Source organism: Lichenostomus cassidix, unplaced genomic scaffold (genome assembly GCF_008360975.1).
Source record: "Lichenostomus cassidix isolate B80296 unplaced genomic scaffold, HeHo_3.0 HiC_scaffold_509, whole genome shotgun sequence".
Classification (NCBI taxonomy): Eukaryota; Metazoa; Chordata; class Aves; order Passeriformes; family Meliphagidae; genus Lichenostomus; species Lichenostomus cassidix.
This window is the reverse complement of record NW_028147610.1, coordinates 1-23,895: the sequence shown is the minus strand read 5'-3', so window position 1 is coordinate 23,895 and position 23,895 is coordinate 1. Positions and strand designations below refer to the sequence as shown.

At 52.9% G+C, this 23,895-nt stretch overlaps 1 protein-coding gene across 1 annotated transcript in view; it reads left to right on the top strand.

Moving 5' to 3' along the window:
* The window catches only part of LOC146421810 (SH3-containing GRB2-like protein 3-interacting protein 1), a 40,028-nt gene extending 16,140 nt beyond the window's left edge, over window positions 1-23,888 (top strand). The window contains exons 12-23 of the mRNA XM_085047043.1: window positions 341-415; window positions 2,144-2,593; window positions 5,151-5,272; window positions 5,999-6,125; window positions 9,264-9,323; window positions 13,731-13,842; window positions 14,644-14,799; window positions 15,659-15,791; window positions 16,116-16,318; window positions 17,092-17,156; window positions 17,991-18,155; window positions 19,066-23,888. Of these exons, the coding sequence (XP_084903169.1) occupies window positions 341-415; window positions 2,144-2,593; window positions 5,151-5,272; window positions 5,999-6,125; window positions 9,264-9,323; window positions 13,731-13,842; window positions 14,644-14,799; window positions 15,659-15,791; window positions 16,116-16,318; window positions 17,092-17,156; window positions 17,991-18,155; window positions 19,066-19,088 (1,691 nt within the window). The 3' untranslated portion in view covers window positions 19,089-23,888. The remainder of the gene's footprint in view (window positions 1-340; window positions 416-2,143; window positions 2,594-5,150; window positions 5,273-5,998; window positions 6,126-9,263; window positions 9,324-13,730; window positions 13,843-14,643; window positions 14,800-15,658; window positions 15,792-16,115; window positions 16,319-17,091; window positions 17,157-17,990; window positions 18,156-19,065) is intronic.
* Window positions 23,889-23,895: the final 7 nt, after the last annotated feature.

The following is a 23,895-nucleotide window of genomic DNA, read 5'->3' as shown; positions in this document are numbered from 1 at the left end:
GGTTGGAACATCAGCGCGGGGCTGAGATTTAAAAACGGGGAGGGGCAAGAATTCCATCGAACCCAAAAAAATGGTTTCCCAGTGCCAGAGGGCAGGGATGGATGGATGGATGGATGGATGGATGGATGGATATCGGGAGGGAATTATTCCCTGGGAGGGTGGGGAGGGATGGAATTCCCAGAGAAGCTGTGCTGCCCCTGATCCCTGGGATGTCCAAGGCCAGGCTGGACAGCACTGGGAGCTCATCCCTGCTCTGTGCCCTTCCCCAGCAATCCCATCCCACATTCCCTGGGATGCTCCGTGTTCTCCAGCTGAATTCTCCCCTCTGCTCTCTCCGCAGCCCCGCCGCCGCTGCCCCCAAAGAACATCCCGGCCACCCCGCCGCGCACCGGCTCCCCGCTGCCCCTGGCCATAGGTAACACCCCTGTCACCCCCAGCCCCAGCCCCGGGTGGCACCGAGGGGACAGAGCCCTGTGGGTGTGCTCTGGGCACGCCTTTGCTCCCTGTGCAGCCTCTTCCCTCCGCAGGTGTAGAATTACAGCTGGTTTGGGTTGGCAAAGCCCTCAGAGCCCATCCAGCTCCATCCCTGCTCCAAGCAGGGACACCTCCCACCATCCCAGGTGCTCCAAGCCCTGTCCAGCCTGGCCTGGGACACTGCCAGGGATCCAGGGAGGGATGCAGTTTGTTGTTGTTTCAGGGGTGATGCTGTAGAAGCATCACAGAGATATTTTTGGCTCCCAGGTTGGTCTCACCCTGGTGACATTAATGTTCTTTACACCATCCCTGCCTTGGGGATCAGTCACTCTGGGAATGAAGGGCAAGATTAGCCTCAATATCCTGCTCAAAATTGGGATTTATTCCCGATTCCAGAGCCCTGCTCCTGCCGTGGAAATAACACATTATTTTGTGCTGAGGAAATACTGGGATGTGTGGGATCTGCTCCTGCACTCCCTGCCCCCCAAATTCCTACTGAAAAGCAGGAAAAGCCCCCTGGCACTGCAGCCTGGGGTGGGGAAGGGAGAATGGAAATGTGCTGGGAAAGAAGGACAACCTGAGGGCAGGGATGGAAAGGTGTTGGATGCAGCCAGAGGTGCTTCCAAGCATATAATTCATGGTGCTGCCCGATGGCAAAGCAGGATGTGAGCAGGGCAGGCAGAGCCTGGCCTTGGGGACAGACAGAGCCCCTCGGGATGGAACTCCTGGGCCACGAAGGACTGCCCTGCTCTGGCCTCTCTGCTCCGCCCATCACCATCCCACTGGTGCTCCCAACTCCCGATTTTCCCATGTTTGGGAGCAGCCAGGCTGGCAGTGTCCATCTCCATCCATTGATCCATTCCCGGGAGCAAATGCCGGATCATTTGCTGGGCTGTGCCTCGTGTGTTTGCAAAGCAAGTGGCTAAAGTGTCCGTTTTTGTCTGGTTTTGCAAAATCCCGTTTAATCCCCTGCACCCTACATGTAGAACTGTGGATTGGCTCCCCAAAATGCAGGAGCAGGGATGGGGTGATGCTGCCCCGAGGATCCCAGAGGGCATCTAGTGCTAGGATCTCCCTTTTCTGGATGTGAAATGCTTGGCTGGTGGATCTGTGGTGGTTCTGGAGTCAGGTGGGAATGTTGGTGTGTGGTGGCTCAGCGTGCAGAGCCTGGAAATCCCAATCTGTGCCCCGAAATCCCGACCTGTTCCTGCTTGTGGCTGGAATACATTCCCTGTGCTGCATGCCCAGACTCCAGCAGTGTCTGACAAGCATGTTTAAATATATATATTTATACCTGAGTGTTTATAAATATATATATAGAGTGGGGCGTGCCAGAGTGCTGAGAGCACACCTTTGAGATCTGCTGATTACTCAGAGTGCTGACAAGGAGCTGATGTGCTTCAGAGGACAAAAAAGGGCTGTGAATTGGAGGGGATTTGGGACTTTGTGAGTGTGGCTCGTGGTGCATGCTCCCTCCTCCAGCCTTCGGATCCCGCGGGATTCATTCCATGTCGCACGTGGCTGCGGTAGAAACCTTCTCGCCCATGAATTATATCCATTTCAATAGGAAAAGGTGTTGGTAGAGCATCTCCCGTAGCGGTAGAGCCCGTAGAGAATAGCGCAGCCCTCGCTCAATGCTCGGTGTAAAATAAACCTCCTCTGACCGCAGGAGGGGACCAGGCAGCAGCAGAGCCCAGACGGGACAAACTCCCGTCCATCAATGACTTGGACAGCATTTTTGGCCCCGTGCCGTCCCCCAAATCTGCTGCTGCCACCGCGGAAGACAAGTGGGTCAATTTTTCCGATCAGTCCCCGGAGAACGCGCCTCCCGAGCTGTCGCCCCCCCGGGACAAAGCGCCGTCCCCGCCGGTGGCCGCGGGCAGCCCGGCCGGCAGCGCCCCGGCGGCGGCAGAGCATCCCCGCCCGCTGCCCTCGCCGCTGCAGCTGGAAGACGCTCCCAAGAAGCTTCCCGAGCTTAAGGACGATGCCGCCGAGCCGGTCGCCTCTCCCAAAGATTTCGGGCCGGGCCAAAGAGCCACCCCGCCGCCCCCTCCGCCGCCCACCTACCGCGCGGTGGTGTCATCGCCCGGACCGGGCGCCAGCACGGGAAGCGCCAGCGGTACGTGCTGTGACCTCGGGTGTGCTTCGCTGTGGCCGTGGTGACAGCGCCGTCCCCTCCCGCCTGGCTGTGCCGGCCGTGCTGCCGCGTCCGGCGTGTGTCCTGCGCCTCCTGTGTCCTTCCCCGCTCCTCGCTGTGCTCCCGCCGCGCTCAGAGCTTTTCCCAAAGCTCCCGGGAGCTTCCCTTCCCTCCCTGAAACTGGGCACGGAGTTGTTGTTGTTGTTGTCGTTGTCGCTGCGGGTTTGTTCTCGGTGGGAATAGAAGCAGAAATGGTTTGGGGGAATCACCTGAGCGAGGCGAGGCTCCAGGGTGTTTTTAAAATCACATCCTCTTAATAATTCACGACATTTCACGATAATTCACGGTAATTCACAGGTCTGAGTGGTTCTCGGTCCTTCCCGGCTCGGAAAGGGTGTGGATGCTCAGCCGGGGATGGGAAATGTGTTCTGGGGTGAGCCTGTCCCCTGGGAGAACCTGCTCGCTCTGCCTGCCTTCACCTGCTTAATTATGGATGTTCATTAAGGCAAACGAGCTGGGCGAGGCTCGGGTTCCTCACCCTCCCTGCCCGCTCAGCCCCTCAGCTCCCATCCTGCATCCACCCGAAGGGATTTTGGAGGGAATTACACCCTCGGGGTGCTGAGGGGTGGGTGGGAGTTCAGCCCCCCAGCTCCGTGTCCAACCCCTGTCCCCTCCCGCCGGGAGCTGGGCACTTGTGTCACCGTGCAGGGGGTTTGTCACCTCCCCCGAGCGTGGCTGGTGTGCTGTGAGTGTGGCTTTGCTTCAGTGCTGGTGGCTTTTCTGTGCTCAATCCGTGGGTTTTGGGGGGCTGGGGGGCTGCAGGGTCCAGCTGGTGGCTCTGCTGGAGCTGGGATTTCTCCAGGAGCTTCCAGGAGCACCAGGATTCGTCCTGCTCTGCTCTGCAGCCCATTCCCAGCTGAGAACAGGGTGGAGATGTGGGGAGGGATGGAGGGAGAATCCCTGCTCAGCCTGTCCTGGAATATCCACATCCCTTCTGCAGGAATTTCTTCCTGGCTCAGGCTGGACTGCTTTACACCCCACTGCACCTCAGCCCCCCAGTGCTGCACATTGGGAAATGAAACTGTGGACACAACCACCCAAAAATGGTGCAAATCCTCCAAAAGCTGCATCCCAGGGCAGCTGATCAGGCTCTGGGGCACAGCTCCAGCACCTCTCCCACTCCTTCCACCTTCCCAAGGGCAGGTTTGGGTGCTGTGGAGCAGAGCTGTCCCAGGCTGCCCTCCTGCCCTCACATCCCATGGGATGCTGGGCTGGGGTGTCACCAGGGCTGGGCTGGGGACAATGGCAGGGCTGGGTTGGAAGGGATCTCAAAGCTCTTCTTGTTCCAAGCCCAGCATTCCAGCAGAGTTCTGATTCCATGCTGGTTTCCACATGCTGGTGGTTGGAAATACCCATTTCCTGGATGGAAGCCACCCCCTGGCCAGGCTTTGGTGGCTACCTGGTGGCCACAGAACGCTCCATCCTATGACACTCAGTGCTGCAAGGCTACTGTCCCTGAATCTTCACTAGTTTGTCAGGCTTTTATTGGGATAAGGAAGGAAAAACTCAAACTTTGGTTCCCAAATCAGGCTTTTAAATAAAAGTGGCTTGAATTTTGGAGTTGTGCAAAGGAATGACTGGAATTTACTCCCTTTAAGCCAAGTCCTCTCTTGCCTGAGCCTGCTCTCCTTCACCTCTTCTTGTTTCTATAAATCCAACTTTATTCTATAGATTCAGATTTCCTTCATGTGGGTGTCACCCAAAACAATTCGGAAATTATTCTCTTGTAAGTGGGAAAATCATTAAATCATCATCTCATCACTCTGAGCCAAGCACGGAGCTGCAGAGCTCCATGGAAGTTGGTAACAAACACTGGGTCACTTGTCCTGGCAATGGGGACTTGAATTCCCTCCCAGCCTGAGCCAAGCACAGGGCTGCTGAGCTCCATGGAAGTTCATGGCAAACACTGGGGCAGTTGTCCTGGGGATGGGAATTCCCTCCCATTCCTGCTGTCCTTCACGTCCTGGTGTCACCTCTGTCCTCAAACACAGCTCCGGTTGTCACTGGACTTCTAGAAGGAAGGAATTTCTGGGTGTGGAGTGAAGCTCTCTCCTGGATATCCTGGGAAGCTTCTATTTGATCCCAAAAATCTCCTCTGCACAGGGTCAGGGACCATGTGAACCCCAAGATCAGCACCCCCTGTTCCAGGATCTCCCAGGATGTGTTACAAACCCTACAACCTTCCTCTCCCACCCTTTCCCTTCTCTGGTGGGACGAAGTTTTTCCCCTGAGAGGAGAATCCCTAATTCCCAGTTCATCAGTCATCATCCTCCTCCCGCCCAGGTTTTTTGGGAAAGCTCTCAGACTCCTCTGATAACTATTTTTCCGAGGGATCCAGGCGTGGAGAAGTCTCTGGCAGGAATCCTCGGGCATCAGCAATCCTGGGATGCTCTGTGCAAACAGGGCTGTGCTTCGGGGCTCTGGGGTGGCACTGTGGGGTCACAGCCTGCAGGACACTCACAGCTCCTGTTCCTTGCAGGTTCCTCGTCCCCAGCTCGCCCCGGAACGCCGCTGGCCACGTGTGGCACACCTCCTCCGCCACCCCCCCGGCCCCCCTCCCGGCCCAAGCTGCCCCCCGGCAAACCCCCCGTCAGCGATGTGGTACGTGGGCAGGGATGGGGGGATGTGCCAGGGGTGGGGGTGACATTCCCGGTCTGGAATGAGACGACGGAGCGGAGAAAATGGTGGGTGGGGCTCTTCTGGAATTGACTCTCTGGGGTGAATTCCAGGAGGGAAGGGCTGTGCCCACCTCTGCTCTGCCAGCCGTGGGCTAACCACGGAATGGGGGAGGTGGGAATGGCTCCAGGGAAGGGTTTGGGCAGAGCAGAGCAGATCCAGCCATCCCACGAATGGTGCCTGGCTCGGGGAGGGATTTCTGACCCCAGCTGGGCTGTGATGTCCTGTCCTGTCCCATCCTGCCACCCCAGGCTGCCCCAGGTAAGCTGTGAGGCTTTTAGGGTCGATGGTGTGAGTGTAAAATGATCCCCAAAGGATCCTGAGGAGCTGCTGAGCTGCTGCCCGGTGAGCTGGCACACGGTGGGCACTGCTCCCTGCCCATCCCATCCATCCCACCGCCCTGGAGATGCCATCCCCAGTGGGATAGCTGGGAATTTCAAACCCCCACACCATGCTGGGATAATCAGCTTTCCCAGCTCCCAGCTAAAATGCCATTGCTCCTAACAGAACTCAAGCCATTCCAATTTCCTCCTGGGACACCAGAGGAGCAAACAGGAGGTCCTGACAGTCCAGCAAAAGCTTTGTTTGTTCGATGCAAACGTTTCGGTGCAGATTTTCTTTGACGTTGTGCTATTTTATGTTTCTCTCCAGTCCAGGCCGTTTAGCCCTCCCATCCACTCCTCCAGCCCTCCTCCGATAGCACCTCTAGCCCGTGCTGAAAGTACTTCTTCCATCTCTTCCACCAACTCCCTGAGCGCAGCCACCACTCCCACCGTCGGTAAACACACACAGCGCTGCTGTGCTTTCACCTTTCCTCTGTCCTCCAAGAACTCCTGAGGCCTTTTCTTGTGCTAGGTCGTTCTTTGGGGTCGGATTGGTTTGTTTTCTTTGGGGTTTTTAAATGCTGAAAGGGGTTTGAGGGGGTGATGGATCAGGAGGGTGATGATGGTAGGGGAGTTTTTCCAAATGTTGTGGGAAGTGGATGTTTGGTGATGGTCAAGGGGATTGTAATATAAAATGTGGTTCTGGGCTGTAAATTGGGGCAAAATAAGCTTTTTTTGCAGGGGATGCTTGTGCCTGGAGGGGAGTGGGGCTGGAAGCCAGACCTTGGGATCCAGGAATATGAAAGCTCTTGGAATGTCTTAAATTCCCCCTAAAGCAGTAACAGGAAAAGGGGTCTAGGAAAAGACTCTCCCAAGCCATTGCTTTGGCATGTCCTAGACCAGAACAAAGTGCCACAGCCTCCTTTTGGAGGAACGTCCTGAAAATGTGGGGTTTGCCAAAACCCTGGGGCTGAGACAAGGAGTGGGGATCGAGTCTGGCTGGCAGCTCCCAGCTCCAGGCGCTGGGTCCCCCCACGCCTCCCTCCTCCACCCCTCTGTCCCTCCCTGTCCCCTCTGTCCCTGCTGCCGGCGCTCCCCCATCCCTGCCACCCCCCGGCTGCCACCCCCGGCCCCTCGCTCCCTGCAGCTCCATCTTCCCCCAAAACCACCTCCCTCCTTTGTCTTTTCTTCCCAACCCCCTGGAAAACCCAGCCTGGCGGGAGTTCCCCGTGTTTATCACTGTGACGAGCGGTGGCATCGCCACCAACCCGCCCTGTGGCGGCTGGCAGTGCTGCTGCCGGCGCTGTCCCCGCGGTGTGGTGGCACTGAGCCCTCCCCGGGCTTTGCTGGAGTCTGACTGCGTCTCCATGCTGGTGTCGCTTCGCTCTCAGGTGCTGAGGGTGCTCTGCTCTGTTCCGCCTGTTGGTCACTGTCACAGCACCTTGCTGGGGAAAATGTCACCTGGAGCGAGGGGCAGCCAGCCCTGAGTGTCCCCTGTGCCGCAGGGCAGCGCTGGTGGCACTGGCAGGCGCTTTGCCCGGTGTCTGAAGGCAGGGACTGTGGTTTTGGTGGAGGGGACAGCCAGGCTGAGGACAGGGACAGTGCCAGGGGCTGCAGGAGGATGGGAAGGGCGAGGGGAGCAGGCTGAGGGCTGCTGGTGCCACCTGAGCTCCCTCTCAGATTATTTTATTTTTCTCATATATTTTTGGGAGCGGAAGTTTGCTGTTTTAATGACCTCCCCGTGCTGAGCAGAGGGGATGATGTTGCTGTGGGGGTGAAAAGCTGTGCCCACTGACCCCAGAAATTCCCACCCCATCCATGGGGGCTTTCCTTGCAGGAGAGCTGGAATCAGGGCTCTGGGGTCACCCCTGGGCTGGGGAGCTCCAAATGGGGCAGCCAGCAGGAACATCCCAGATTCTGCAGGGAGCTGCACTTCCAGCTCCATGCACAGATGATGCTGAGCTGGATGGACCCACAGGATCATTGATCCAACTCCTGCCCTGCACAGACACCCAACAATGCCACCCTGGGCATCCCTGGCAGCTCTGGCAGCCTCAGGCTGTGCCCATTCCCTGGGGAGCCTGGCAGTGCCCAGCACCCTCTGGGGGAAGAGCCTTTCTGCTGGCATCTGCCCTAAACCTCGGGAAAAGCTCATGGGGGCCAGGCAGGGACAGACAGGGTTTGGGGTCTGCACTGGGAAAGCATCTCCTTGTCCCCACCAAGGCAAGGCCGGCACTGTGCAGGGTGAGCATCCAGGAAAACCCACAGCAGGGCAATTCCAGTTCCTGACAGAGGAAAAGCTGGGCTGGGAGGTGTGCAGGGATGGGCAGGTCTGGGGTCAAGGAGCACTGCAGGTCCCGGGGCGCTGGGACACCCCAACCGGGCTGGGGCTGCGGTCTGTCTCACCACATTCCCATCTCCCGTTCCCCACGGCAAAGTCCGGCGGAGTTTGCCCGGGAGCACGGGAAGGGCTGCTCCATCTCCGTGTCCTCCGTGCTGCTCTGGTGTGCTTTCCTCGTTGGCTGCATGTCAGTCGGGAGAATTCCCGGCAAAGCAAGGAGCTGTCTGACTCCCGTGTCGGTTCCCCTCCCGTCATTTCTCTGTCTCTCCGTTGATACGAGTGCGCTGCTTGGTTTCACTTGGGAATCCATGTTTTCATTCTTTTTTGTGTTCTTTTTTTTCCTTCCTTTCTTCCTTTCTTTCTTTCTTCCTTTCCTTTGCGTTTCTTCTGCTTGTGTTATCAGAGGATGATGCTTTTATTGACAAACTGCCCGCGTTTGACAGGCGCCCTGAAGCGCCGGCAGGTACTGTACTGAGCAGGGAACTTTTCCGAGCAATCCGCCTTGGGAGCGGCAACCCACCGCTCGCAGCACCTTGCATGACAGTTTCTCAGCGACTCAAAGGACTTGGAGGTGGAAGGTTGGCACCTCCCGAATTCCGAAAGGTTCATTTAACAGCTCCACAAGCTGTTCCACATCCACCCCCCACCTCACCTTCCCCCCCGCGCCCATCCCGAGTTATTCCAGCGTGGTGGCTTTGGAGGCGGCGGGAGTGCAGGGAGCTGGTCGCGATGGGAAAGGGAAGATTCCGGCTAGGATCTGCTGCTCTGTGTGCGTGTGTCTGGTTCTCTGCAAGTGTCGTGTCCTGAAACGCGAGAGCAAACAGCCACGTCTCACTGTCACTGCGTTGTCACCGCGGGGTGGATGCGGAGCGGTATCCCGCCGGGGCTGCTGCCGGAGGCGGCGCTGAGGAGTGTCTGCCCGGCTCCGCGCAGGTAGAACACTGACGGAGTGCATGAGCCGACAAGCCTCTTCTACTGTAGCCAAAAAAAAAAAAGCGAGACAACCCCTCCGAGCTCCTCACCCAGCGGGCAAAACGACTCTTCCATCTGGGCTTCCATAGCTTTGCTTCCCGCTTTGTGTCCCAAGCCGGCGGCCGGGTGTAACGCCCCTGTCCCTGCACGTGTGACAGCCCTGCAGCGCCTCGCCCCCTCCCCGTAGCGACATTAATGACCTGCTCTGTGACTCACACTGTGTCCTTCTCTCTCCCTCTCCTTAACCTTTCCCATCCCGCTTCAACTCCTGGCCATACAGAGAATGAACAGCCTTCCCTCGTTTGGTTTGACAGAGGAAAGTTTTATTTGACTTTCGAAGGTAAGTAGTGCCAAGCACAGCCGGTAACCACTCGCTCCCCTCGCTCTCGCTCTCTCGCTCCCGGGGTTCCCTTCCGAGGCTCCATCCAATCCAGCTTTCCAGGCTCCATCCAATCCAGCTTCCCGTGCGGGATGCTGTGGCGACTTAGATGACATCGCCAGCCCGGCCGGAATCGTTTTGATTTGATTTGTGCCGTTTGTCCCACGCTGATCTCTTTTTCCTCGTTGATTTCCTTTTCCAAAAAAGAAAAAAAAAAAATTTAAAAAAATCCGACCCAAACGAACCGCAACCCAAAGGAACATTCCGAATATTCCCAGATGGAGGTGAAAGCCAGGGAGCTGAGCCGCTTGCACTGCCGAGGAACTTGACTCTGTCAACCAGGGCTTCTCCCCGCTGGCCCCGCGAGCTGCCCGGAGCGGGCTGGGTGTGCTGAATTCCAACCCCGAGGGTGTCGGCATCGCCTCCTCCCCACCTCTCATCCCTTTTTCCGGCGGCAGGGACATGGGGAACGCGCTGGCACTGCCAGCACCGCCCCGAACCGCTGCCAGGGTGTGCGGCTTGGCTGCAGGTGCTGGAGGTTTTGGGTCTCTCGTGGATGAGGAAGGTGAAAAGACTTGTTTGGGGGCTGATGGCACCTTGTCCGAGCAGTGTCACATCCCAGAGGGGACAGAGGGTGAGTGGCCAACGCCACTCTGAGAGCCCCAAGGCTTTGGGGGAAGCTGAGACCCACGAGGGGTCGCGGAGGATTTGCTTCCTCCTGGTGCTGTTTTGCTCTTTCCAGCTCAAATCCCTGCGTGGATTTCCTTCCCCAGGTGCTCTGGGAAGAGCTGAGCAGAGCAGGGACTGAGTTATCCCTCAGCACGAATATTCCAGCACCACATTCCCCCTGATCCCACCCCGTGCTTCCTCCTGCTCCTCCCTCGGTGCAGCACCAGCGCTGCACCTCCACCTCTGGGGGTTTGCTTGTGCTTTGGAATATTAACCTCGTACTGGAATTTTCGGGCTTGGTTCTGGTGGTGTGAATGGTCTGGGATTGTCCTGGGAATGTAGGAGTATCCGGGATGATCCCACAGCCCAGGAAGGAGCTGTCTCACTTCCACACGCTGGATTTCCTTATATCCCTCGAAATATTTAAGCTTTAAAATCAAAAAGATCAACTTTATCCGCAGGGAAGTGAGAGGAGATCTGCTGAGTTTGGCATCTGGAAGTCAGGGCACGGAATGCCGGCAGGGAAATGATGGTTTCTTTCTGGATTTGGGGTTTTTTGGTTTTGTTTTTGGGGTTTTTTTGTGCCAAGATCCGTGTGCTCGCAGAACATGGGGCAGTTTGTTCCTGTGTGAAAAGAGATGTGGTGATGCTCTCATTCCGAGTCACGTTTTGGGATCCCTAGCAACTCCACAGCTGCATTTTCCACCTTTTGTGGGGAAAAATAAGGCAAATTAAACTGGTCTGCTGCTTCTCGCTGGATCCAAAGATCCATAAAGAGGATTTATTTTTTTATAGCTGTTATTATCAGGTCATTTTCCCAAATCAAATGCTTGTAAAAATAATTTCTGAAGCAGGAGTTGAAAAGACAGGTTTTGGGTAGAGTTGTGCCACAGCAACTGGATTTGTCTCCCAAGTTTCTGGAAAAAGATTCCAATGCTGAAATAGATTATAATTCTCTTTTTTAGTAAAAACCATAGTGTAAAAATTTATTTTTACACTAAAAATAAATTTATTTTTACACTAAAAAATTCCCTGAAGCCACTGAGAGAAGAATTTACAGATTCACGAGGGAGGAGTGGAGAACCCCAATTCCACCCATATGATTTTTATTCCCAGCTGGATTAGAAATGAGGATGTTTTGGTGCTCAGATGGATTCAGCTGAGCTTGCTCAGGGGATCCATGAGATATTCCTGCATGGATGATTTTTCCTTCTGGAGAATCAAGGAATCTCATGCAGGTGCAAGGCAAAAAGGGAAGAAGGAGAGCTGGGGAATGAGGAGAAAGGTGTGGTGGTGCTGCAGGATCCAGGCTAAACCCAGCTGGAGTTGGTGTGTTTAGGATTTCCTTTCCCAAGGAATGACAATCCCATTGCCAAACCCTTTCTTGCTCCTTTCCCCTCAAGAGGAGCCCAGGGCTGCTCTGCTGGGTGACACCTCTGGTTTTCCCCTCCACAGCCAGACTTTGGGGATGGTTTTGGATCCCCTCTGTGTTTCTGGGTGGATGCAGAAGGAATATCCCACTGCTGGGATATCAGGTGGGTTTGATGCTCGGAGGGATTATTGCTCTGGGTGGGAAGCAAGGATGTGCTCCCAGTGGTGTCTGTGCAAAGGATTTATAGAAAATATGTTGTCCCATAGTCCTGCACGTCCCCTCTGTCATGGGATTTTGGGGTTTGGTGCCCTGTGGTTTTGGGGAGCTGCCTGTGTCCTTGGCTGGAACCGTGTCTGCTCTCTGGTGGGATGTCCATCAGGGATAGCCTGGAGCTGTGGCCTCAGGAGCAGGAGGCTCTGGGCTAATTAATGATTAATTAATGCGTGTGTGGTGATTGGTCTGGTGTGTGTGGGTGAGACGTTCCAGCTGCCCATCCTGGAGCAGCCAGATCCACTCCCTGAGCATCCTCATCCCTGAGCATCCTCATCCCGGGCTGCAGCTGGAATCACTGATTCCCCTGAGCCTCTTAAGATGCGTGGCTGCATCAATTTTTGACACTTTCAGGCTGCATCAGGCATTGGAAGGGAAAATCCCTCATCTGTGCCTCCAGGAAGGGAAAATCCCTCATCTGTGCCTCCAGGAAAGAGCACTTAGGATTTATCCATTCATACGCCTCGGAAAGGTGTGAGGAATCCTCCTTGTTGGTGAAAACCATAATTTCTCCCATTAACATCTCCAAACTCCAAATGTAATTGAAGTGACAGAAGTGCTTGCCCCGGGAGATGTTGCAAATCCCAATTTCCTGCGCCCAAACCCCTGTTATTTACTGGGGCAGCAATGGGAAGCAGCAGAGAAAGAAGGAAAGGGATAATTTTTGAGGATAGCCCAAGCAGAAGAGCTCAGCAGGAACGTGACACACTTTGCTCAGCTTTGCTTCCCCCTCATCTGCCGCCCTTCCTGGGATTGGAATTCCCACTGATTTGGCTGGAGCTGGTATGTGCTTAATCCAAACAAACCCGGGCTGGATTCATCCCCCCACCCACCTGCCTGGCATGGAGGTGACAGAGTGAGGACATCCCTGGATGAGGTGTCCCTCTGGAGTCCCTTGCTGTCCCTCTTTAGCTGGTTTGGGGTGAAATAATCCTTGTGCTTCACCTGGTGTACAGAATGTGGTGTAGAAAAAGTTCCAAACTGGGGCAGGAGAGAGATGAGGCTGAAGCCACAGGGCAGGCAGTGACCTCTGCAGGAGTTTTTGGGTGCTGTGGGATCAACACCTTGGAGGTCTGGGCTGATTTTTGGGTAATTTCCATGGGGAAGAGGGGAGGGCTTGGCTGTGCCAACCCCACCTGCCCTTGGTGCTGGGCACAGAGCTCGTGTTGGAAAGCACAGAGGGTTTCCAACACACCTGGGGCACCTGCAGGGATGATTTCATCCTCAAACATCTTTTGGAGACAATTCTGGCCAGCAAAGGAAATCCTGGGTTGATCCTGCAGGGCTGGATTATTTTAGAGCCTGGTGAGTGTCTGTGGATGAACAGCACCACTGAAGCAAACTCTTTCCCTTTCTTAAATCATGGAATACTAGAATGGTTTGGCTGGGAAATCAACCTTAAATCTCAGCTTGTTGCACCCTGCCATGGGCAGGGATACCTTCCTCTGTCCCAGGCTGCTGCTGTCCAAGCTGGCCTTGGACACTTCCATGGATCCAGGGGCAGCCACAGTTTCTCTGGGCACCCTGTGCCAATGCCTGTTTTTCCAGGTTTCTGATGATTTATGGATTTCCTGCAGGGCACCGAGGGCTTTGTGGAGCGAGTGGGATGCAGAGCATCCTGCGGTATCCGCAGGGCAGGAGAGGAGAGGGGATCGTGCTGGGGACTGCAGGAGTCCCCTCAGCCTGGGGGGACACCAGGGGGACACTGCCAACACCCCAACCCCCGCGGGTGCCACAATGAACCCCCCCAGCCCCTCCTTGCGGGGCCCAAAAAGCGACTGCAAAAACTGTCATGCAAAGCCTGCCGTGGCAGCCCCGCCGCGCCGGGAGGGCCCTGCATGCTGCTCCCGCCTGGCCATCTCCATCCTTTTCTTTGCTTGCTTTTTCAGCAGGGTGGGGGGAGAAGAGCATTTTCCAAACGTTTTGAAAGCCTCATCCAAAGCCTGGGGGATGCGTGGTGATGATTTGCCCGTGCAGTCAGGCTGGGGGGTGCTGTGGGCTCTGCTCGGGGGCAGCAGGGCTGGCAGGTGCCAAGGGAGGTGTTTGCTGTGTTGCAGGTTCCTCGAGGGGCCCGAGCCCCCTGACCATGGGGGCACAGGACACCCTGCCCGTGGCTGCAGCCTTCACCGAGACGGTCAACGCCTACTTCAAGGGGGCTGACCCCAACAAGTAGGTGCTGAGCGCCGGGGGTGTGGGGTTGGCACTGGGGTGGGGTGGTGGAGAGGTTGGACAGGGATGGGGAGGGAGACAGGAGGTGATCAGAGCTTGGGCTGTCCAGGGACACGGCTGGGGTGCCCATGTGGAAATGTTTTTCTGCTGGGAAAAGGGAGGTGAGGATTTCCTGTGAGGAATCTCGGAGAGCAGCACGGGAAGGGTGCAAGTTGGCTGCTCCTCCCCTCCCCATGCCCACCCTGCCTGGGAAAAATGGGATGGCATCCCAACAGAAACGTCCAGCGTTTCCCATCTACATTTTAAAAACCTCTAATAGATGAAACCCAAAAGGGCAGACCAAAGACAAATGGATTTAACTGAAATACTGAATCTAACAGAAATACATGGGTGAATTTCCCACCTATGTTTTATAAACCTCCAATCAATGAAACCTGAAAGAGCAGACCAAAGACAAATGGATTTAACTGAAATACTGAATCTAACAGAAATACATGGGTGAATTTCCCACCTATGTTTTATAAACCTCCAATAGATGAAACCCAAAAGGGCAGACCAAAGACAAATGGAGTTAACTGAAATCCTGAAGGACAGCAGAAATAAGAACCTTTAAAGAGAGCAGTGATATTTAAGGTCCCAGTCAGCCCTTGTGCAGTTCCTGCTCTCCCTGAGGCCACCAGAGGCTCAGAGGTGTGGGCTGGGGAGAGGGGACTGTCCCCACACCTCCCACGGTGCCACCCCTCCCTGCTGCTGCCTTTTGAGCTCCCTCTCCTCGCCCTGGCTGTGCGCTGGGCGCTGCAGGTGCATCGTGAAGATCACGGGGGAGATGGTGCTGTCCTTCCCGGCGGGCATCACGCGGCACTTCGCCAACAACCCGGCGCCGGCCGTGCTCACCTTCCGCGTGCTCAACTACAACAGGCTGGAGCACGTCCTGCCAAACCCCCAGCTCCTCTGCTGGTAAGCCCTTCCCTCCCCAGCATGCCAGGGGAAGGCAGAATGCCAGAAATTAGGGTGTTTGCAGTACGGCCTGAGCTATCTTCCTTGGAAGCATGCTCTGGTTTTGGGAGGGAAATTCTCAAATCCTTAAATGCTGGATAAAGTCCCTGATTGGTTTTGGGTTGATAGATCATCAGGATCATCCTGTCCCACCCCATCCATGGGCAGGGACACCTTCCACTGTGCCAGGCTGCTCCAAGCCCTGTCCAGCCTGGCCTGGGACACTGCCAGGGATCCAGGGGCAGCACAGCTTCTCTGGGCACCCTGTGCCAGGGCCTCAAACCCTGACAGAAACAATTCCTCCCCAATATCCCATCCATCCCTGCCCTCTGGCAGTGGGAAGCCATTCCCTGTGTCCTGTCCCTCCATCCTTGTCCCCAGTCCCTCTCCAGCTCTCCTGGAGCCCCTTTAGGCCCTGGAAGGGACTCTGAGCTCTCCCTGGATCCTTCTGCTCTCCCGGTGAACATTCCCAGCTCTCCCAGCCCTGCTCCAGAGGGTCTCCAGCCCTGCAGCAGCTCCATGGTGTTCTCCACACTCCCCATCTCCCTGCTGCTGGCCCCAGGGCTGGGGCAACTCTGCAGGTTGGCTCTCACCTGAGCAGAGCACAGGGGCAGAATCCTCCCCTTCCCCTCCACCCACACTGCGGGATCAGCCCAGCACTTGGGAGATCCCAAATCCCAAACACACAGATCAGGACAAGCCGGAGACGCGTGGGAGGGAGCCAGCATTCCTCAGGCTGTGGGGCTGCTGTGCTCTGCAGAGCAGCTCTCTCCTGCCAGGCAGGTGATCCCAAGGGTTCATTCATTCTCCCTCTGTGCAGTGACAGCGTGCAGAGTGACTCCAGCTCCAAGGAGTTCTGGGTCAACATGCCAAACCTAATGACTCACCTAAAGAAGGTATCGGAACAGAAACCTCAAGCCACCTATTACAATGTGGATATGCTCAAGTACCAGGTAGGGGTTTTTTTGTACCATAAAAGCGTGCCAAAAAAAAAAAAAATTAAAAAAAAAAAAAAAAAGAAAAGAGTGTGGTGAATGATAGCTGTCAAAAAAGATGTTTCCCTAGTGCAGAGTGGAGCTAACGTGAGGTGGGGGCTGTGTTGTCCCCCTGTCCCTTCTGTGTGGCACCGGGTTGTCTGGCTTTAAGCCCAGTACTAAATTCAGTGGGAATTCAAGGCATTGCCCCCTCTGAAACCAAATGCGATGTCCGCGTCTGTAAAACGGGATTTGTCCCTTCAGCCCTACGGAAACTAAATGTTTTTTCTGTCATTTTGGAAGGTATCTGCCCAGGGTATTCAGTCTACTCCATTAAACCTTGCAGTGAGCTGGCGGTGTGACCCTGCAAGCACTGACCTGCGCATCGACTACAAATACAATACAGAGGCAATGACCACTCCGGTGGCTCTAAACAACGTCCAGTTCCTCATCCCTGTCGACGGAGGAGTAACCAAACTTCAGGCTGTGCTTCCTCCTGCTGTCTGGTAGGGATTGTTCCTCCTGGCTCTGCCCTGTCCCTGTCTAGAGCGCCCATCCTGCTGTGGGTGGGAGCTGGGGACACCTTGGGGACCCAATCCTGCCCTCCTCTTGCAGGAGGAAACATTTCACCCCAATCTGATTCATTTTTTCTTGTCATTCCCTAAAAAAAATGGTCAGAGATGAATGGAGGCAGCAGAGCATCAGCCCTTATTTTGTGTTTTGGCTGCTTTATTTGGGGTTTAGAGGGCTGCATGGCCATCACTGCCACAGGCACTGGCACAGAGCAGCTGTGGCTGTCCCTGGATCCCTGGCAGTGTCCAAGGCCAGGCTGGACAGTGCTTGGAGCAGCCTGGGATGGTGGAAGGTGTCCCTGCCATGGCAGGGGGTAGAATGAAATGAGTTTTAAGGTCTCTTCCAACCAAACCAGTCTGGGATTCTGTGGAAGGACATGTGGCTGTCACTGCCACGGGCACAAGGACATTCCCATGCCTGTTACCCATCACTCCTGCACTCCAAGAGCAGCATTTTCCTGCTCAGCTCATACAAGCATTGAATTATTTTGGTTGGAAAAGCTTTCTAAGGCTATCCAGTCCAGCCACTAACCCAGAACTGCGAAAGCCACCAGGTCAAAGCCAAATCCAAAATCTCAGAATTGCTGCTCCAGAGTGGCACCAGAGCAATTTCCCCTTCCCAGCCTTCACAGCCTTCAGCAAAATCCAAATGACTCCTTGGCAATTTCTTGACTCCTACAGAAATGCTCTTCTCCGTGTGTTTGCAGGAATGCTGAGCAGCAAAGGATATTGTGGAAGATCCCTGATATCTCCCAGAAGTCAGAAAACGGAGGTAATCCTGCAAATATGCATGTTAATAACTCGAAATCCTTCAGTCAGACCCTGACCCACTGACAGTGCCAGCACACAAGCCCAGACACTCAGTTCCTGCTAGGGCTTGCTGGGGACACAGCGATTTAAAATTTGGAGCTTCAAGAGCAGGGCTGTGTGCCACCAGGGCAGTTTGCCAAGCACCTTGGCACCACGAGGGGCATTAACCCAGCAGGGCCGTGGTGCTTTGCCAAGCCCTTTGCTCCCCTCCAGCGGGATGCTGAGGCCTTATTTGCACCCCTTTTGGGAGGATCTCTGTCCCCCACAGGTGGCTTTCCACGTGGGAAGCTGTCCCTGTCCCTGGGGTGGGATGAGGATGGGAGGATGAGGATGGGAGGATGAGGGGGCTTTGCCTCTGCCCCACCCCAGGGTGCTGGGGGGTCAGGCATGGCTGTGGCTCCACTTGCCACAGGGATCCAGGGATGCCACCCTGGCCATCCCATTGTCCCTGCCAGCTCTGGGGTGCTCCCAGTGCCTCTCTGTGCTCACAGGGTCTCCTTTGGGGTCTCTGTCCCAGCTCTGGGGTGCTCCCAGTGCTCACAGGGTCTCATTTCGGGTTTCTGTCCCAGCTCTGGGGTGCTCACAGGTCTCCTTTGGGGTTTCTGTCCCAGCTCTGGGGTGCCCTCAGTGCCTCTGTGTGCTCACAGGGTCTCCTTTGGGGTTTCTGTCCCAGCTCTGGGGTGCTCCCCGTGCCTCTCTGTGCTCACAGGGTCTCCTTTGGGGTTTCTGTCCCAGCTCTGGGATGCTCCCAGTGCCTCTCAGTGCTCACAGGTCTCCTTTGGGGTTCCTGTCGCAGGTGTGGGGTCGCTGCTAGCCCGGTTCCAGCTGTCGGAGGGGCCGAGCTCGCCAGCGCCGCTGGCCGTGCAGTTCACCAGCGAGGGCAGCACGCTGTCCAGCTGTGACATCGAGCTGGTGGGCGCCGGCTATCGCTTCTCCCTCATCAAGAAGAGGTTCGCGGCAGGTGGGTCCCTTTGCCATCGCGGTGTCCCTGCAGGTCCCCTCGGGCTCTGCTGGGACGCTGGGAATGCTGGTGTTGAGTGTTTGGTGGCTGCTGCAGCCCAGAGCTCCTGCTGCAGCTCGGGCAGGGTGGGGACAGAGGGACAGCAGCTCCCCTGGGTGGGATAAATCCACTCAGCAGAGCCTTGGATTTCATGGCTCAGGTGTGCTCCTGCAGGAAAGGCAATCTGGGATCTCCAGGGGATCTCCAGCAAGAGCTTTTGCCCCATTGCTCAGAGAAATACAAGGATCTTTCCATATATATATATATATATAGATATATATGGAAAAATCCTTGTATTTCATATTGTATTTAATTGTTATTTATATATACATATAATATATAATACATTACATATATTATATTATTACCATATCATTATATTAGAAGTATTAAATATACATGATTATATTATATTACATTATATTATATTATTACATTATAGTCTTAACATAGTATTTTCATATATTATTTTATATTATATATTAATGTATATTATAGATAAAATTATGAAACAATATTCTATATTATATAATTTAAATTATATTATATATTATGTATTATATAATATATAAAATATAGATGTTATATGTAACATGTAATATATCATATTATCCTTATTATAATATAGCATTATACTATATTATATTAATTCTAGTGTTTGCATTATTAATATTATATACAATTACATATTTTTATATATAAGATACTCTATTATATATTTTATATTTTTATATATTATGTTTTTATATATTATGTTTTTATATATTATGGTTTTATACATTATGTTTTTATATATTATGTTTTGGGCAACCAACTCCTGGGAATCAGGGCTGCTCCTCCCTCCCCCAGCTGATTTCTGATCCGTTTTCAGGTAAATATTTGGCAGATAACTGATGGAAGCTTATGCAAGTCTGTGGAAAATACTATGGAAAACACCCAAGGACTGCTGTGCGTGGAACGGGTTTTAATTACGGTTTAAGGAAAATGAACTAAATCCTGCACTCGGGACATTTCTGTTGGAAGTGTCGACAACTTTCAGCATTTTTTTTTTCCTTGGAAAACACCGTCTTGACCAGTCCTCCAGTATTTACTTCTAGATGTAACATTGTTAATGGTTTTAAAATGTAATTATTGTATTTGTAAATTGTACTCATTCCAGTAAGGCTGTATTTTGGCAGTTAGACACTTGAGTTTTAGCATTTTACCATTCATGAAATGGATGTAATTTAAACTGTGGTATATAAATCTAATAGTAGTACTGTCGAATGGCACAATGCTTACAGAGGTAGATTACATTTTGTCAATATATCCAATTTAAATACAATACTGGTAGCTGTTATGAAGGGGGTGCCTCATCAAAAGAGAGTTCAGTAGAACCCACAGGCTGGTTTCGTTTTCCTTCAGTCCTCAGTACGTCTCTCAGCCATCAAGAAAAAGCTCAACCTTCAGGTTTAGCTGGTTTAACTCCAGAAAAATATGGTTGGAAAGGTGGAGGTTCCTAGGACAGTCTCCCAGGAAAAAAAACAAAATCTCAATCTTCTACAAGGAGAATTGACTCCAAATTTCCAGCCCCGTGTTCTCTCACAGCTGCAGATTCCCTGTTGGAATCCAGCAGCGCTTCCCTGCCCTGTGGCTTTGGATTTTTCAGGGATCCAGCTAAGGAAAGAAGCAGCAAAGAGGCTGAGTGGTAACTCTGAGCTCACAGCACTGATGTAAAAATGTCACTGCTGGCTTTGAGGATGTTTTCTCTGAGCCACCTCCGGATGTTCAGTTGCGTTTTTACGTTGCTTTGCTCGCTTTTTCTGCCTTCCCCACCCCATTTTTGAAAGCTCTACGGGTTTAGAAAATGCTTTAAAGAATTGCAGCCCCACCTGCCTCTCCCTGTTAGCACTCAGGCAGGGAAGTGTTTGGGAAGCAATTCCCCAGGGAACAGGAGCAGCACGGGGGGTTGTTGAGAGCAGGGCAGGAGCTCAGCTTGCCATGGCTGGGAGCAGCTGGCCTGTAAATTGGGAAAACACACGGAAGTGCTGCACTGGAGGCTGGGGGATAAAATATTATCCCTCTGTGTTTTGCCTGGGAGCTGCTGTCCCACCGAGTGCTGCTCATTCCCATGGATTTTGGTCTCATCCTACTCCTGACAACACGGTGAGAGCGTTGGTGGCATTGCTGGTGCTGCATCTGCCGGCATGGGGAGCTTGTTAAATGGGAGAATTTGGCAATATTAGGATAAAAAATGAAGGGATCTCTGTGAAATTAAACACAGATGCACACAGAAGCACGGGAGCATCCACTGACCAGGGTGCTGGGACCTTGGGAATGTGTCAGATGACAAAAAATGCTGATTTTACAGTCACCAGTGTTGCCAGGATTAGAGTTGAGCATTTAGATTGGAAAACAGCCTGGGCGTGTTGGGAAGTGTTTGCTCATGGAGCAGTTTGGAGTGATGGAGGGAAACACAGATCCATGCCCATGTTGAAGAAAACAGGGAAATGTGGAGGTGTTTCAGGTGTGAGGTGGCTCCAGGCTGAGATGAGGGGTGAGCTGTGTGTTCCCAAAAGGCAGCAGCAGGAAAGGAAAAGCCAAATTCCCTCTTGCAACTTCCCACATCCTGGCAGATTTTGGCAGTGCACTCCCCAGTGCTCCTGCAGGGAGTGTGCAACTCCATTAATGCTTCTCCCCCGGAACTGGAAATTTGTATAAAGTGTGTAACCCACCCCTTTCTGACACAGAAATCGAGGGCAAAGCCTAAAAATCAGTTTAATGATGTGTACAGTTGTTCCAAACCCACCCTTCCAAAAGAGATCTGTGGCATAGGCCTGCAAAGAACGGTTTTATAATGTAAATATTGCCAGAACATAGAGATTTTACTTTATATTTCATTTGAAAGACAAGGTGTTTACATTAGCATTGGGTTTTTGAATGCTTTTGAAACAGAAAAACCCATAACCCAAAGCTCAAGAGCTCGTCCTACCTGAGCTGTCAAACAAAACAGAGGTCACTTTTTTGGGATGTAGCCCTCAAAGCCTGGGGAGAGAGCTGGGAACAGTCTGGGACACTTTGTCCCATTTCTGGGACAATTTGGTCGGCAGGGCCATGTGGGATGTGCCAGCATTCCCAGCTCCAGAGGGGCAGAGTCCCTGCTCCAGCCACTGGCAGGTGACACTGACCCTGTGACACTGGCACCAAAAGCAGTGATTTGGGACAGGTTTGTCCACACAGCTCTTGCCTATTTTTGGCACAGTGTTTTCTCAGAGTTCCCCAGGGAAGCTGGTTTTGTTGGGAGTTTGTCTGGTGAGAGCACCTGACTCCAGAGAGAGCCCTGTGGTGTTCAGGGCATTCAAGCTCTGCAGGCTTCACCTCGGCTTTTAGGCAGGAAAATCTGTGTATTTTCAGGGAATTCATCTGTTTGGTGCTGCCTGCCCATGAGCAGAGAGCAGCTCTGGCAGTAGAGAGATCAAACTGCAGCGATTCTGTTCTGCAGAAAGTGCATTTTGTACAGATCCCAGACTGGTTTAGGTGGAAAGGACCTTAAAAATCACCCAGTTCCAGCCCTGCCATGGCAGGGACATCTTCCACTGTGCCAGGTGGCTCCAAACTCCATCCAACCCAGCCTTGGACACTGCTAGGGATCCAGGGGCAGCCACAGCTTCTCTAGGAATTCCATCCCAGCCCCTCTCCACCCTCTGAGGAACAATTCCTTCCCAATATCCCATCTCTCCCTGCACTCTGGCAGTGGGAAGCCATTCCCTGTGTCCTGTCTGTCCATCCTTGTCCCCAGCCCCTCTCCAGCTCTCCTGGAGTCCCTTTAGGCCCTGAAGGGGCTCTGAGCTCTCTCTGGATCTTCTCCTCTCCAGGTGGACATTCCCAGCTCTCCCAGCCTGGCTCCAGAGGAGCTCCAGCCCTGCAGCATTCCCAGAGGGAAGCACCACAGCTCTGTTTCCCAAAAGTCCAGCAGGGCTTTTTCCAAGTCAGGCTGAGGCTGGAAGGAGGGCTCAGCCCTCTGGCACTGCCCAGCCTTGGCACCCTGAGCTCAGCAGCACTGGGATCCATCTGAGTGAACAGAAGGATAAAATAATAAATATGAGGATGCACAGAAAAAGCTGTATCTCTGTTATTTCCACGAATCTTTCCTGTTAGACTGTGTGCTCAGCAGCCTCTCCCAAAGGAATTTTCCCCATGGAATTCAGCAGCTCACACCTGCAGGGTCAAGGTCCCACTGGCAGCAGGAGAGTTTTTCCCCATGGACACATTGAGACATGGAATTTTACATGGTAGGAGCAGGAAGTCATTTTTTTGCAACCTTTCTGCTGTTGGTTGCAAACAGTCACAATTCTCAGCCAGCTGATGGTGCTCCTCACAGGAGACCTTTCAGAGCAGTTTAACAATATTTCTTAATAACTACGAAATCTCTCAATAGTAGGAAATGGCACCAAATAATGAGATTTTCATTTGATGTCTGCATTTGTTCTTAAATATCACTGCTGCTTCTTATTCATTAGGTATTTCAGTTAAATACATTTGTGCTCAGTCTGCCTTTTCAGGTTTTATCTCTTATTTTTTAAAACACAGGTGGGAAAACCCTGGAAGTTTCTGTTGGAATGTCATCCCTTTTTAGCCAGGCAGGGAGGGTTTTTAGCCACCCATCCCGTGCTGCTCTCCAAAATTCCTCCAGCAGGAGCATCCCACAAAGAGTCACCACTTCCCTTTCTCCCAGCAGAAGCATTTTTAAATGGCTGGAGTGCACTGAAAAGGTGACTGATTTTTAAATTACCTAAGAGAGAGTCAAACATTTTTTCCCCCTATCTTTTTATTGTTTTTCTGTGGAAATATCGTGGTTAAAACCCTTAATTTTGAAGCTTGTCATGACCAAAATGTGTAATATCATCTTGTCACACTTTCCTGGTAAGAAATTCCTGTTACTTCATTTCATAGCTATAATTCTTCTGTTCTTCTTTTCCTCACAATTTCCCAAGGAAATTAATCCATGTAGAGCTGGGGAGGTTTTATGATAATCACGATTATTTCAGTCAGGATTTGAATTCCTATTTCACTGCAAGGCTAGGAAAAGATTTTTCAGGAATATGCCCTGCTCCTGCCTGGCTTCCCATGTCCCTTCGGAGGGATGATGCTGCTGGCAATGGTTCTTGGAACCACAAATTAATGGTGGTGAAGCTCTCCAAAGGTTTGTGGACAAGCAGGATGTGGTGGAACACACCAGATCCCAGTGAGGTGGTTGGGATATCCCACTCCTCCGTTAGAAATCCCTGTCTTTCTGGGACAGAGGGAATCTCTGGGGATGTGCTGTCCTGATGGCAGGTTCCTCACCCATGCAGAAAGGGGTTTTTCACTCCCAAATGTTGTGAGGTTGGTGAAATCCCCTGGGTGCTTGGATGCCATAAAATGGAAGGAGGTGTGTTGTGGTCTGAGCCAGGAATTGGGTTGGGATCTGCCAGGAAGCTCCCAGGGCTGGTGGGAGGAGAGCCCAGGACGTGGCACAACCCCACTGTGACACCCCAGCAGTGAATCAGAAACCCCCAGGTATCACCCTGGACCATTTTCTGAACTCCCTCATGTATAAAATGTTTATAAATATTTGTGGATGAAGAGACACAGGTCTATTTTTAAGATTTAAGTTAAATAAGTTAATGAATGGCTGGCCTTTTCTGCCTAAACGTGCAATGAGATATATTATACCTTTAGT